We start from the raw sequence: 15,593 nt of genomic DNA on the forward strand, positions 1-15,593 counted from the left end.
TCAAGGCAGAAAGCTTGACTGTTCTCTCCTTGCTCAGCCCAATGCCAGGAGCCGAGGATGCTGGTCGCTTGTTGCTGTCAGCAGCATGCCTGGGGCCTTGGCAGACGTAACTCCTAGCCCACAGGCACCCTGAGGAGCCTGACTGCCTGGAGTGAGTTCTCGGCGGGGATGGGGAAGCTGCCCCATCTGGGCTGGTGAGCCCCACAGTGGTGGTGTCGGGCCCCTTCTTGCTCCCCAAAGGATGTCAGCGTCCTCTCTGAAAGCCACTCTCCATGCAGCCTCCCGGTGCGCAGTAGTGATGGCTCTGCCAGGCTTCTCGTGGACCATATTTCTGCTACTCTGCACCCTGGAGCAGCTGGGGGCCCTGGCCATTCACATGGAGGCTGGGAGGCCGGGCCTGGAGCAGTCAGGGGACAGCATGCTGCTGGCAGGCGGACGTGTGAAGCGCGGCTGGGTGTGGAACCAGTTCTTTGTGGTTGAGGAGTACACGGGCACGGAGCCGCTGTACGTGGGAAAGGTAAAGTGACCTTGGTATGTCTCTGCAGGGCCCAGGCCTGTTGCCGGGAGGGGAGGGGGCTGGAGCTAGGCCAGGAGCATGGCCAGGCACAGCGGGTGCCCCTGCCGCACGGGAGGAAAGGCCCTGCTGGGGGGGGGGCTGCACTGAAGGCAAGGAGCATCCCTGAGTGGGGTGGGAAGGCTGCTCGAGTGGATTAGGAGCCCTCAGGGCCGGGCAGTTTTAGACACAGTCATTGTTTGATGGGGCTTCAGCAGGGCCAGTAGGTTCAGAGAAAATCCAGAGCAGGGAATACCCCCTAGATGGACAGCTGCCACCTCCAGTGCTGTGTGGGCACAGGGGGAGGGGAGGAGGCAAACTGGCAGCACCCGGGGGCACTGGGGGAAGGGCAGGCTGGAGGTGTCCCAGGGGGGCGATGGGAAGGGGGGCTAGCGGTGTCGGGGGCTGACGATGCCCTCAATGGGAGGGGATGAAGGGAAGTTGTGGGCAATGCCCTGGGGGTACATGGAGAAGGGGGGCTGGCGGTGTCCCAGGGGGTGATGGGAAGTGTGGGGGGGCTGGCGGTGTCTGTGGGGAGCGGCCATGGGAAGGGGGGCTGGCGGTGTCTGGGGGGCGGCCATGGGAAGTGGTGGGGGCTGGCGGTGTCCTTGGGGGTGATGGGAAGGGGGGCTGTCAGTGCCCCTGGTGGGGTGTTGGGAAGTTGGGGGAGCTGCTGGTGTCGGGGGGGGTGATGGGAAGTTGGGGTGGCAGTGCCCCGGTGGGGTGATGGGAAGTTGGGGTGGCAGTGCCCCGGTGGGGTGATGGGAAGTTGGGGGGGGCTGGCGGTGTTGGGGAGGGCGATGGGAAGTCGGGGGGGCTGGCGGTGCTGTGGGGGGCGATGGGAAGGGGGGGGTGGGCGATGGGAAGCGGGATGGCGGTCCCCTCGGTGGGAGGGGAAGGGGAGGCGGTGGGCAGTGCTCTGGGGAGCACCCCGACATACACAGTGCAGTGACTGTCCAGTGATGGTGCTGTGGGGGGTGATGGGAAGTCGGGGGGGCTAGCGGTGCTGTGGGGGGCGATGGGAAGGGGGGGGTGGGCGATGGGAAGCGGGATGGCGGTCCCCTCGGTGGGAGGGGAAGGGGAGGCGGTGGGCAGTGCTCTGGGGAGCACCCCGACATACACAGTGCAGTGACTGTCCAGTGATGGTGCTGTGGGGGGTGATGGGAAGTCGGGGGGGCTAGCGGTGCTGTGGGGGGCGATGGGAAGGGGGGGTGGGCGATGGGAAGCGGGATGGCGGTGCCCCCGGTGGGAGGGGAAGGGGAGGCAGTGGGCAGTGCTCTGGGGAGCACCCCGACATACACAGTGCAGTGACTGTCCAGTGATGGTGCTGTGGGGGATGATGGGAAGTCGGAGGGGCTGGCGGTGCTGTGGGGGGCGATGGGAAGGGGGGGGTGGGCGATGGGAAGCGGGATGGCAGTCCCCTCGGTGGGAAGGGAAGGGGAGGCGGTGGGCAGTGCCCTGGGGAGCACCCCGACATACACAGTGCAGTGACTGTCCAGTGATGGTGCTGTGGGGGGTGATGGGAAGTCGGGGGGGCTGGCGGTGCTGTGGGGGGCGATGGGAAGGGGGGGTGGGCGATGGGAAGCGGGATGGCGGTGCCCCCGGTGGGAGGGGAAGGGGAGGCGGTGGGCAGTGCTCTGGGGAGCACCCCGACATACACAGTGCAGTGACTGTCCAGTGATGGTGCTGTGGGGGATGATGGGAAGTCGGAGGGGCTGGCGGTGCTGTGGGGGGCGATGGGAAGGGGGGGGTGGGCGATGGGAAGCGGGATGGCAGTCCCCTCGGTGGGAAGGGAAGGGGAGGCGGTGGGCAGTGCCCTGGGGAGCACCCCGACATACACAGTGCAGTGACTGTCCAGTGATGGTGCTGTGGGGGGTGATGGGAAGTCGGGGGGGCTGGCGGTGCTGTGGGGGGCGATGGGAAGGGGGGGTGGGCGATGGGAAGCGGGATGGCGGTGCCCCCGGGGGGAGGGGAAGGGGAGGCGGTGGGCAGTGCTCTGGGGAGCACCCCGACATACACAGTGCAGTGACTGTCCAGTGATGGTGCTGGGCTCTGGTGGAGACGTGACCCTTGCTGCGAAGCTGGATGAGCAGGGCCAGGGAGCTGGGGGTGGGGTGGCGGATGGGCTCTGTGGACACAGGGATTTTGCACAGCAGGGCCAGACTGGGCCCTGGGACTCACACCTGGGCAGAGCTGCTCCTGCTGGGTGTGTGCATGGGGGGCAGCCAGAGGGCCAGTTACCATCCCATCCAGAACCCTCCTCCCTGGGAACGCCAAGGTGGGAGCGGCAACGACTCTGCCCTGAAGGGAGCATCATCATCACTTCAGCCAGGGCTTCCCTCTTCCTTCCCAGCAACGGGCACATGGGCCTTGCACCCCTCCCCTTCCCCCACCACTGCATTCCTCTCCAGGGGTAGCTCCATGGCACTGCATCCCCTCCCCCACAGGATAGCTCCATGGCACTGCGTTCCCCAAGTCGTCCTCTTGCAGGGGTGGTTGTGTTGGGTTTCAGACTCTCACCATTGGTTTGCTTCCAGTCCTGGGAGGAATGAGCTCAAACTTACCCGCCAGATCTCCCCTGAGGACTGTGCTGGCTGTTTTCTGGTTCCTGGTCCATGCAGATTGGGGCTGGCTCAGAAAACAGCCCCTTCAGGCCTCCATGTGCAAATTCCTCCCTCCCTCTTCCTCTGCCCAATTAGTTACCCCAGAGTAAAGGTGTTGCTGTATTTACATAATGTGATTCCAATTTGCATAAAAGATTTGCATGGAATGCACTTAATATGCCTCTATTTGCATATGAATGTGCCAGGCGGGATGCGGGGGGGGGGAGTTCTTCGGGCGAAGGCTAATATTACAGGCGCAGAGTCGCTTTGCTTTAGGCCAAGGACTGGGGTCTGGCTCCTACGTCCCAGTCCTGGGTGGTACATGGGGGATGGGCTAGTGCCTGGACAGGAGTCCGGGGTTGTGGGAATTACTGGGGCACCCAGGGGAGTGGAGTTGGCCTTCCTGGTGGCAGTATTGATATTACGCTTGTGCCCAGTCCAGATCAGGCTGCGTTGCACTGGGCTCTGGGCAGCACCCAGGGAGACTCAGCCGCTGCCAAACCCTGCCGTTGGGTTTGAGACTGATGGTGGGTTGGGGAGGCGGGACAACCGGGGGTGGTGGGATAAGCTGGTGTGGGTGCGTAGGCTCCACAGAGCCAGTCCTGTGTCCCCGTGAGAGCTGAGTGCAGGGCCTGGCACAGTGGCTGTTGACCAGGGGAGTGACAGTGTGCTAACTTCAGAGGCGACTCAGTTCATGCCATTTATATCTTCTCTTTCCCTTAGCGTTTCCCTCTCTGCTAGCTGATGAATACTGCTGTTAGACCTGGTACCATGGAGATGCTCCGAACCTCTGGTGAGGGGTGTGGTGTGAAAGCCCAGAGAGACAGTAACTGTGGTAGCTAACTGCATGTTGCCCCTGCCAGCAGCTGGGGCTGGCATGTGCTTGTCCTCCAGCACCCAGGTTGGCACTCAGTGTTTGTGCAGTGTGGATGGCCCCCCAGCCCTGCCCATGTGACGTATTTGGCTGGTGCTTTCCTCAGGGCTCTGTGATTAGGCCATCCCAGGGCACCTTCTCCTTCCCGTTCCAGCACAGTGAGCAAGCATCTCCATTGCCCAGCATGCCCTGATGCAGGCGCAGCGTGGACTGTGTTGGGGGTGATCCCCTGTGTCAGCTGGGGCAGAGGTGTGTGCTGTGAGTCGGTTCCAATGGCTTGGCTGTGCTTGGGGCACGTATGCTTCAGGGCTGTGAGTCTGGGGGGATGCCACGTGGACAGGATCATGGGTGAGGCTCCAGTTGAATTTTAAACAATCCTCTGTGCCCGTTTTTGCAGACGCTCAGGAAGCCTTGCTCCTCCATGAAGATGCTGGATACAGTTACAGTTAATTGACAGCTCCCCTGGGGAGCGACTTGAAGCATCAGGCCTTGTCGAATTCCAGAGGTAGCCTAGCAACAGCCTCATTTCCAAAATGAACTCAGGAACCTAAAACTGGCCCATTTTACATCCCCTTTTCACATCACCTGCTAGCCCAGAGTGAACAGCCAGGCCACACAGAGAACAGTTCCCTGTAAATATCCCTCTCAAAGGCCTGCTCTCCCCTACAGCTGCTGTCCAGGCTGGGGCTGGAGTAGCCGGGAGCTGCTCCCGCAGCCTGCACTCCTGCCCTGCTCCCCACAGTGCCCCTGCCAGGAGAGGCTGGGGAGAATGAAACCAGTTACAGTTTCTTCCTGCTGCTGGTGTTTTAACTGCTCCATAGCGCGGCTCCGTTATGGAGCAGCTGTGAGCCTCCCATGGTCAGTGTTCCTGCACTTCTCCCTGGAGAACGTGTGGCGGGGACAGGCAGGTATGGGAACTGCTGGTAGCTCTCTCTAGGAGGCACCTACACAGTTCCCAGCAGTGCCACCAGCTGGGAAAGGCTTGGCTAGCCTCCCACACCCCTACATGTGCTCGTCTGAGGGCCAATAACATTTCTGTACAAGATGGATTCTCTTGCTAATCCTTTTTCGGAACTGTAATTTCCCCCGAGGCTGCTGTCAGTTTGATGTGGATTTCTTTGGGTTTTTTAAGGAGAATTATGGGGTCAGCGCTAGTTACAAACTTCTGCATGTGGACAGATCTATTTTAGATAAAAGGGGATTAAAGGGAAAAAAGCAGATTTAATTAAGTTGCTAATATTTAAAGAAAATTGATGAACTAAGGCTTTATGAGCTGGAGCAAACACAGAGCATGCCTTCATTATGGCCAGTTTTTATTTGATTTTCTTTATTTTTCAATCCCAAAGTAGTTTTTATTTATGTATCTGTGCTTGCTTTTTAATCATTTTAATAAGGAAAATGCACCTCTATTCACATTTAATTTTGATTTAATTAGCAGGCAATAATTAATGGCCTTGTAAAATCCCAGTGTTAGCCCTTTAGAGCAGGGAAATAATTTCCCTTTTTAACAAACTGAACAGTTGAAAGATTTTCGTCTTTTCTAAGAGGCCCTTTTCCCAGCATTGCCCAGACACACCTCATCACCAGGAATAAGGAGTGACTCCGTGGCTGAATGTGGGGCTTCCTTCCCCCATCCTGGGTGAAGAGCATGCCCAGGAGGGAAGGGGTCATTGCACCCTGCTCCGGAGCTGCTGCTTTATTTTAAATTATGGGATGGTGAGAGAGAGCCTCCCAGCTGTGCTCTGGAGATGCTGGGATTATGTTTGCCCTGGATTCACCTGCTCCTGGTGTGCCAAGAAGTTGGGACGAAGGACGGAGAGGCCTGTTGTCCCAGGAAGGGGCAGGTTTCAGGGGGTTAATGATGCAGATGCATATTCTGATCTCACCCCGGTGTAAGTCTGGAGTAACTCCATTGAGTCCTGATTTAGCCTGGCACAGCTGAGATGGGATCCAGGCCAGTGGGGTCTCTGGAGGACTGGCCATAGGAGGGAAATGGTGGCTGTCCCTGTGGCTATCTGCACTGTGGGATGGCTGCTGTCTCTGCTCCTTTGGCTCTTGGCACTGTCAAACTCTGCACCCTCTGGCTGTCTGCACTGCCGCAGCCTCTCTTGAGCCATCTACAAAGCAAACCCAGTACAAGGTTTGTTCTCCAGATTGGCTTGGGAGAGGCTGGCTTTGCCCCTTGGTCATGCACTCCTGGAGAGGCCCTGGGGACGTTTGGGGCAGGCGTGCACTGGCCACAGCACAGGGCAAGGCATTTGTCTCTGTGACACCACTCACCAGAGCCACCCTGCAGCTTGTCACCGTATTTAGTTTCTGTGCTGGTGGGTCTGTGGTGGCAGGGGGAGGCAGGCCAGGAACGAGCAATAGTGTGTTTCACTGCAGAACCGGATGTATTGGCAGACTGGGGTGGGGATGGGGGCAAAGACCGGGACTGTGGTGCCTTGGCAGAACTCTGGGTGGGTGGGGGACCGCCCTGCAACAGCTGGGGGTGCTGCAGCTCAATCTGGAGGGGTTTGCAGGATGTGAGGGGCTCTGGGAATGCCGTAGGAGCCGGCGGTAGGGCTAGGCTGCACTGGTAGAGCTGTGCAGAAGATGCTAACCCAAACCTGCCTCCACGCTGATGTCATTCACCTCTCACCCCTGTGAACAGGACGGATCACCAAAATCCATCCCAACATTTAAATGGACGGTAAGGAGCCAAATGCAGCATGGGTATGTCAACACTGCAATTAAACACCCGCGCCTGGCCCGTCAGCTAACATGAGCTTGCGGGGTTCGGGCCGCAGGGCTGTTTAATCGGTCCCAGAGCCCTGGCTCCAGCTTAGGACCAAACATCTACACTGCAAGAGCCCCGGGCCTGAGTCAGCTGACATGGGCCAGGCGCAGGTGTTTATTTGCAGTGTAGACATGCCCCATGGGGCAAATGATCCGGGGGCAGCTGCTGCAGGTGTCAGAGCTCAGGTTAGTGCTGTGTGCCAAGTTCACTGACTCTCAGAGAGAGAGCCCGAGAAATCAGACTGTTGCATTTTTGTGCTTTAAAAACCTGCATATCCATATTGTGGCCCAGGTTTCAGAACTGCTCTGAGGTCCGACTGGCCATGTCTGTGCCCAAACCCTGTGCTGGTGCATGCAATATTGGTGATTGTACACCAGGTTAGGGGTGTAAATGCAGACTCACTTTCACACCCAAAGCACCCCCTGCTCCTTCTCCAACCCTCCTTGCTGTATCCCCTCAGACATCTGCAGACGGTTATCCTACTCCCCCGTTAGTTGTTGTTTAGCCAAGTGATGCAGATTTAGCTCATTAATCTTCCCTTGTAAATCTGTCTTTCCAGCCCCCAGAGTGAGGGTTCCGTTTTCCTTCCTGGTTTTCCAGGTTACAGGGCTGCTGGCATCTGCTCTGAGCATGGAGTCAGTGTTAAGCAAATGTGGAGGAGGGATATGCTGCGAGTTTGGACTGTTTGCTGGGCAAAGGGGCTGGACGGGCAGGTTTATCTCCTGGCTGATGATTAATCATGAGTCTTGTCGCTGTTGTTATGAGCAGAGAAATGCATTTGTGTATGTGGCCTCCGCACTTTATGGAACGGATACAGTCTCTGCCGTGGTGTTTCAGTCTCTGGCAAGAGTTGACATGGGGCAGAAGGATGTGATGCAGAGCAGGCAGGGTCGTTCCTGTGCAAACCAGCTGGATGACAACCTTACGGCTGCAATCTCTGCAGGGCTGGGATATTGCCCAGGCAACAGGAAGGGTATGTCCAGGGTGGCTGGCCTCTTTAAATGAAGCAGGTCCTGTGCCCTGTGTCAGAGCAGGCACTCCCGCTTGGCCAGTTGAGAGGGTGTGAAGCACCTGGGGCTAGAAAGGATCAGGGAGAGTCAGAGGGAGGAGGGACGGACAGATGCTGATGTTCTGTGGAGAAAGCTGAAGAGCAGCAGAGGGGTTTGCTGGCTAACCTTCCCACACTGGAGTGCTAGGGATGGAGGGGGCTGAAGGTCAGCAGAGGGAGTTGCCTACTGACATCCAAGCTGGGGAGTCTGGGGCTGGAGAGGGCTGTAGACAGGAACAGTGGATGGGCTAACCCTCCGAGGTCTCTATGAAGGAGAGATGGAGCCAGAGGGCCAAAGAGGGCTGAGGTCCAAGAGAACAGTGGGAGGGCCCACCTCTGGCTGGTGTGAGGTGAGAGGATAGCAGAACTGGGGAAGTGACAGAGGATGTGGAAAAAGCTAATGTACTCAATGCTTTTTTGCCTCTGTCTTCACGAGCAAGGTCAGCTCCCAGACTGCTGCATTGGGCAGCACCTCATGGGGAGGAGGTGACCAGCCCTCTGTGGAGAAAGAAGTGGTTCGGGACTATTTAGGAAAGCTGGACGAGCACAAGTCCATGGGGCCGGATGCGCTGTATCCGAGAGTGCTAAAGGAGTTGGCGGATGTGATTGCAGAGCCATTGGCCATTATCTTTGAAAACTCATGGCGATCGGGGGAGGTCCTAGATGACTGCAAAAAGACTAATGTAGTGCCCATCTTTTAAAAAGGGAAGGAGGAGGATCCTGGGAACTACAGGCCAGTCAGCCTCACCTCAGTCCCTGGAAAAATCATGGAGCAGGTCCTCAAGGAATCAATTCTGAAGCACTTAGAGGAGAAGAAAGTGATCAGGAACAGCCAGCATGGATTCACCAAGGGCAAGTCATGCCTGACTAATCTAATTGCCTTCTATGATGAGATAACTGGCTCTGTGGATGACGGGAAAGCAGTGGACGTGTTATTCCTTGACCTTAGCAAAGCTTTTGATTTGGTCTCCCACAGTATTCTTGCCAGCAAGTTCGTAGAATCATAGAATATCAGGGTTGGAAGGGACCTCAGGAGGTCATCGAGTCCAACCCCCTGCTCAAAGCAGGACCAATCCCCAACTAAATCATCCCAGCCAGGGATTTGTCAAGCCTGACCTTGAAAACCTCAAAGGAAAAAGTTTAAGTTTAAAGAAGCATGGGCTGGATGAATGGACTATAAGGTGGATAGAAAGCTGGCTAGATCGTCAGGCTCAATGGGTAGTGATCAATGGCTCCATGTCTAGTTGGCAGCCAGTATCAAGTGGAGTGCCCCAAGGGTTGGTCCTGGGGCCGGGTTTGTTCAATATCTTCGTTAATGATCTGGAGGATGGTGTGGATTGCACCCTCAGCAAGTTTGCAGATGACACTAAACTGGGAGGAGAGGTAGATACGCTGGAGGGTAGGGATAGGATACAGAGGGACCTAGACAAATTAGAGGATTGGAGCAAAAGAAATCTGATGAGGTTCAACAAGGACAAATACAGAGTCCTGCACTTCGGATGGAAGAATCCCATGCACCGCTACAGACCAGGGACCGAATGGCTCGGCAGCAGTTCTGCAGAAAAGGACCTAGGGGTTACAGTGAGAAGCTGGATATGAGTCAGCAGTGTGCCCTTGTTGCCAAGAAGGCTAATGGCATTTTGGGCTGTATAAGTAGGGGCATTGTCAGCAGATCGAGGTACGTGATCATTCCCCTCTATTCGACATTGGTGAGGCCTCATCTGGAGTACTGTGTCCAGTTTTGGGCCCCACACTACAAGAAGGATGTGGAAAAATTGGAAAAAGTTCAGCGGAGGGCAACAAAAATGATCAGGGGACTGGAACACATGAGTTATGAGGAGAGGCTGAGGGAACTGGGATTGTTTAGTCTGCGGAAGAGAAGAATGAGGGGGGATTTGATAGCTGCTTTCAACTACCTGAAGGGGGGTTCCAAAGAGGATGGATCTGGACTGTTTTCAGTGGCAGCAGATGACAGAACAAGGAGTAGTAGTCTCAAGTTGCAGTGGGGGAGAGGTTTAGGTTGGATATTAGGAAAAACTTTTTCACTAGGAGGGTGGTGAAGTACTGGAATGGGGTACCTAGGGAGGTCGTGGAATCTTCTTCCTTAGAGGTTTTTAAGGTCAGGCTTGAGAAAGCCCTGTCTGGGATGAGTTAGTTGGGGATTGGTCCTGGTTTGAGCAGGGGGTTGGACTCAATGACATCCTGAGGTCCCTTCCATCCCTGATATTGTAAGATTCTATGAAGTGAGGGAAAGTGAGTATGCCCTCCCTGTGGAGAGGCTGTGGGGGCTCCTGTTAGGAAGAGCGGGGTTGCGCTTCAGCTGGAGGGGCTTTGGGGTGGCTGTCGTGGCAGGACAGGAGAGGACCGACGAAGACCCCGGGTGGGGTGGAAGGTGCTGGAGTGTGGTATGTGCTATGTCGATGGACTGGCTGTCATGGGATTGTAAGGACAATGTGCACTGGAGTGATCAGTGGGCTGTCTGGGGATTTCCGTTTGGGACTGTTTGCACGAGAGTTTTGTAATGAACCAGCCCCAAGAATGGGTGTTACTGAGTCAAGCAAACCTGGTGTGGAGCCATTAGGGGCCTGAGAAGGGATGTGGGGCCAGAACCCTGCTGTTAGGGCAGCCAGCTGCAAAGGGGTGTCTGGGTGTGTTTCTCAAGTGGGGCCAGGTGAGTCGGTGTTTCCTAGGATGGGTTGGCAGGGGTGTATTTTCCAGGTATTGCCAGTCACGTAGGGGTAATTCCTAGGTGATACCAGGCAGGTGGCTGTATTTCCTGCATGATGTTGTTTGGTCAGGTGTATTTCCCAGGCAATGCTGGGCAGGTGGGTGTATTTTCTGGGTGATGCTGGGCAGGTTAGTATATTTCCTGGCAATGCAGGGTGGGAGTGTATATTTGACATAGACAATAATATATGACTAGCATGGAAAGAACATTGAATTGTCCAATGTGTGGGCATCTTACTCACGAAATAAATATATAAACTGTATCTAACAAGATAAATATAATGAAGGCATCATAAAAAGAGGCAGGTCCTGGTATAAATTCTTGCTGGTGGAACTGAATGTCTTTAAGGTGGATTATAGAACTGCAGTTTGGAAGATTGAATGGCCCATAAACATTTTCATATTTCATTAGCCGATTAATGGACAGCTCTTTTTTTGGCAACTTTGCTGATTCTCAGCAGAAATTGTGGGGAGTAAATGAATGCGTCTGATGAAACCTTTCTGGGGGCCTGTCCATTATGGATTGCCCCAATTAATGCCCGGGCTGCTCTCCTCAGAGATGCATTCTGCCTGTCCAGTTACTGTTAATAGATTTCTCATAAGTGGCTGGATTGTAAAAACCTCATAACTCAGTTTAATGCCACCAATAAAATTATCTCCGGACGCCTGGCCTGGATTCCAGGTGGCTGCAGGGCAAAGGGAGCTGCTGTTTACCCTTTCGCTCCCTCATTCTAAATAGCATCTTAATTAGAAAACGAAGAGGAAATTGTTGGCTACAAAAGCTGCTTTCCTGAGGGGCTGTTTCTGGTGCTGAATTCAGGGCTCATATCCCTGCCAGGATGCTGGGTGGACATGAAGCTGTCACCATGTGGAAGGGCTGGCAGCCGCTGGTATCGAGGGCCAGAGCATGCACACCAGAGTAGTGGGACAGCTGGCTCGGGTTTGGAAGGGCAGTGAGCTGGTGTTTACACACATCACAGAGCGGGTTTCACAGTGCTGCATGCAGTAACTCGATGCTGGCCTTGTGGATGTCGAAGCCTCACACGCATTGGCTTTGTTCACGTTGTGTCTCCTGTACTGTCAATCACTCTGTCTTTGAGGGCTGCTCTGGCCCGTGTGATGGCGGTGGTCTGAGCTGCACAGAATTATTCTCAGCTTCATGTTAGAAGGGAGTGGGGCAGAGATCTGGTGACAGGCCTAAGGTCACACAGCAAAGCAGTGGCAGAGCCAGGAATTGAACCCAGGTCTTCCAGGTCCCAGCCCAGGACGAGCGCATCGCTTGCTCTTCCCTTCCAAGAGGGACAGGCCGATCTGGACTAACTCTTGGCAGTGAAAACCATGCAGCACCGGGCCCCTGCTCTGCCTGCCCTCCCCACCCCAGACCCCTGCTTTAGCCCCTCCCACTCCATGGGCCCTCTCTTGCCAGGGGTCTCCTCAGTGTCTTGGCTCTCGCAGCAGGAGTGGCAGCTATGGCTCCAGCTGGCTCAGTTGCCCTCTCTCAGCACCAGCCCTCACCCTCTGTCCTTCCTCTGCAGATCCACTCGGACTCAGATGAGGGGGACGGGACAATCAAGTACACCATCTCCGGGGAGGGCGCAGGAACCATCTTCCTCATTGATGAGATCACAGGCGACATCCATGCCACCGAGCGCCTGGACCGGGAGCAGAAGACGTTCTACACACTGCGGGCACAGGCCCGGGACCGCCAGACCAATCAGCTGCTGGAGCCTGAGTCTGAGTTCATCATCAAGGTGCAGGACATAAACGACAGCGAGCCCCGTTTCCTGGAGGGGCCCTACATAGGCAGCGTGGCCGAGCTGTCCCCCATAGGTAGGTGCCCTGCACCCACACAGAGCACAAGGGGATGGGGGTGAGGAGCTGGCAGCCCCTGCTCCCTTCCATTACCCTGAGCTGTCAAATTAGAGTCTTGTCCAGCACAAAATCACTTGTCATAAATCCAGGGATTTCAGCAACTAGAGCCAAGGAGCCAAGGGGGAAAATAAATAAAGCAGTTTAGGGAAACAATTGAGTAAATCCTCAGCGCTGATGGCCAGCTAGAGAAGCACGTGGGCTCGCCCATGAGCCTGTGCAATGGGAGTGGGCTGAGCTGGGTGCCAACCCCCTGCCCCTATCTGAGGTTTGCCCAGTTCTGCCCCAGCTATCCTCCATACATGCCGGTCTCTGCTGCTCTCAGGCACTGGGGAGGAGGCCCCAGGCCTTGCTGGAGGTAGGGTCTGCTGCTGCTTAGGATCATACTGAGACTGATATTTCTTGCCATGTCTCCTTGCCTCTGGCTGTGTTTGCGGCACGTACGTTCCCAGCTCTCCCCACCCCTGGGATTCCACCTCCCCCATCTGTCAGTGCCTGGCTGCTGTTGCCTGGTCTATTAATTATATTGATTACTTAAAAATTCCCAGTTAACATTCAGAGGTTTGATTGGTTCTCATCCCAAGATCAGGCGCAGTATTATCAGAATTCCTATTTAATTGGGAACCCGGACGTACATGGTCACAACACTCACACTTTTATTAACATCGTTAGCAAAGTTACAAGCTCTCCAGCCCAGCCAGAAAGGCAGAGAGAGCACAAAACGAGCTGAGCCGCCCCTTGCAGAACAAGCTAACATGTTAGCTCTCCTCTCTATCAGCACCATCCCCAGTGGTCATCATCCTGGCATCCCAGACGCGTGGGTGGGATACATCTGTTACAATATGTCTTTGTGACGCTGCCAGGCCTAATACATATTCAGGAGGGGCTCAGCCCCTTCCCCGTATTTGTAGTTCCTCACTGTACTGATGCTGGGGTGTTCTTCTCCCATAAGTTATTAATCCCCTTACCTCAAGTTCACTAGCGTATATACCCATTAGGTACCACGACACTCACATTGTTGGACATCTGCCGATGTCTCTAACTAAAGCTACCTCAGGCTGGGATAAACCTGCCCCTTGTGGGTACCTGTCAGCAGCATAGTCCTTGCAGCACGTTACCTTGCGATACCCTATGTTCTAGGGTTACTCTTGGTTACCTACGTATGCTAAGTCTTGTGCCTTGTGACATGATTAGTTTAGCTAAGCTATTGTCTTACAGCCTGGAGGCCTGTGGGATCATTACTGCCCGCTGTATCTACGGGCTCACTGGGCAGGGGCTGCTGGTACCAGGTTGGGTGCCCACCTTCTGTTGCAGGCTTAGCCCCTGCTGTGTTTAGCTTCCACGAACCTGGCTGTTCCCGGGCTCCGAGAATGTAATGACCCCCTGCCATGGCCCAGCCCCTGGAAGGTGCTGCTGGTGGAGACTAGGGCATCTCTTCCTCACCTCTGCCCAGCACCTTGCAGATTGTTCGCTCGCTCTCTTTGGTCCTGTCTGGCAGCTGTATGGCCAGCTGCTCCCTGGTGCTGCTGGCCTGGCAGGTCTAGGTGCCCTGGTGCAGGTATCTGGTGAGCAGGAGGCTTCACCTCACGCTGGCGTATGGGGGTAGAGCCTGCGTTTGGCATTGTGTGTGCGTGGCCTCCCCACCTGGGAGGCCATGTACCCTGGGGACTTAGAACAAAGCCAGGAGAGGGCAGAATCATTGGTTATTTCCTCTGTAGGGCCCCATCCTGCACGCCTCACTCGGGCAGAACTCCCACGGATGCCTGTGGAACACAGAAATGGGCCCATAGCCTTTGTCCCCCTGAACCACTCTGTTGCTCAGGGCCTGTTCATTGTGCACTAGTATGTTCACTAGTGCAAATTTCTCCTGTGTTGGTCTGTTCATGTCCCTCTGTCCCAACCCATGATCCTCCTGCTTTTCCATTCTGGGCTCCCCACACAGTCCTGATCTGCAGCCCCCCTGCCTTTTCAGCGCCAAGTCCCATCCCCCAGCTGTGCAGGTCCTGGAGCCCCTCCTGCTATATCTGTGCTTCCCTGGCTCCCCTCCCCGAGCTCTGCTGCCGCATGTCAGTCCTGATCCAAGCCCCCGTCCTGTTCCATTCCTACCTGCCCCACAGCTCTGCCAATACTCCTCAACTCCTTAGGGAAAACTTCTTCCCTAGGAGGGGGTGACGCACTGGAATGCGTTGCCTAGCGGGGCGGTAGAATCTCCTTCCTTAGAAGTTTTTAAGGTCAGGCTTGACAAAGCCCTGGCTGGGATGATTTAATTGGGGATGGGTCCTGCTTTGAGCAGGGGGTTGGACTAGATGACCTCCTGAGGTCCCTCCCAACCCTGGTATTCTATGATTCTATGAACCCTGCCCTGCAGCTCTGGTCACAAGCGCCCGCTGAGCAGAGGCCGGCAGTGGTGTTGAACTGAGTACAATTGTTCCGTAATGGGAGAAAACTTCAGCTGCTTGGCTCAGACGTGTAAACTCATCCCTCTCATTTCCTGAGTGAGGCCTACCTCACACACCACACCGCCCTTGCTCCTGTGGTAGGAGGTTGTCGGGTCTGGAATGCTGTGCACCAGAGCAGGGTCTGTGCGGGGGAGTTTCACTGAGCGTGCTAGCCACACGGGGGAAGGGCAGGACAGGGTTACACTGGCAGGGGGTTATTGTGCTTCACTGAGTGTTGAAGGTAAGGTGGGGGCGGGGACATGCAGTGGGGCAGCAGCGGGGCCTCTGCCCTTTCTCCCTACTTCACGCTGGCAGCGCTTTCTGGCCGAGCCGCAGAATCCATTCACCGTTTTCCCTATTTCTGGGTGTCTTGCTGCTCCCTGTCTGTGTCGGGCTAGGGGCGTGGGTTGACTGAGGTGGGCAGTGGGCCTGGGGTTGGCAGGCTGCAAGAGGGGAGGCAGTCCAGGCAGTGTCACTGCAAATCGTTGCTCTCCAAAGGCTGCCTCAAGGCGAAAGACAGAGTCTGCACAAGCCTGCCTGACGTCAAATGTTAAGGCAGGTCCCGCTTGACAGCCGCAGGGGATGAAAGGTGGAGAGTGACAGGTGCAAAGGAAGGAGAGAGCGAGAGGACCAGCAGTGAGCAGAACTGAGGAGGAGGAGAAGGCAGGAGAGTGGGAAGAGCCCCAGGAGGACGGCAGCGGG

General features: G+C 55.8%; 1 protein-coding gene across 1 annotated transcript in view; it reads left to right on the forward strand.

The window, feature by feature from the left end:
- Positions 1-241: 241 nt before the first annotated feature.
- Positions 242-15,593, forward strand: part of CDH22 (cadherin 22) — a 116,871-nt gene continuing 101,519 nt past the window's right edge. The window contains exons 1-3 of the mRNA XM_077831854.1: positions 242-517; positions 12,120-12,414; positions 13,672-13,825. Coding sequence (XP_077687980.1) covers positions 242-517; positions 12,120-12,414; positions 13,672-13,825 — 725 coding nt within the window. The remainder of the gene's footprint in view (positions 518-12,119; positions 12,415-13,671; positions 13,826-15,593) is intronic.

The sequence above is a fragment of the Eretmochelys imbricata genome, chromosome 13 (assembly GCF_965152235.1).
Source record: "Eretmochelys imbricata isolate rEreImb1 chromosome 13, rEreImb1.hap1, whole genome shotgun sequence".
NCBI classification, from domain to species: Eukaryota; Metazoa; Chordata; order Testudines; family Cheloniidae; genus Eretmochelys; species Eretmochelys imbricata.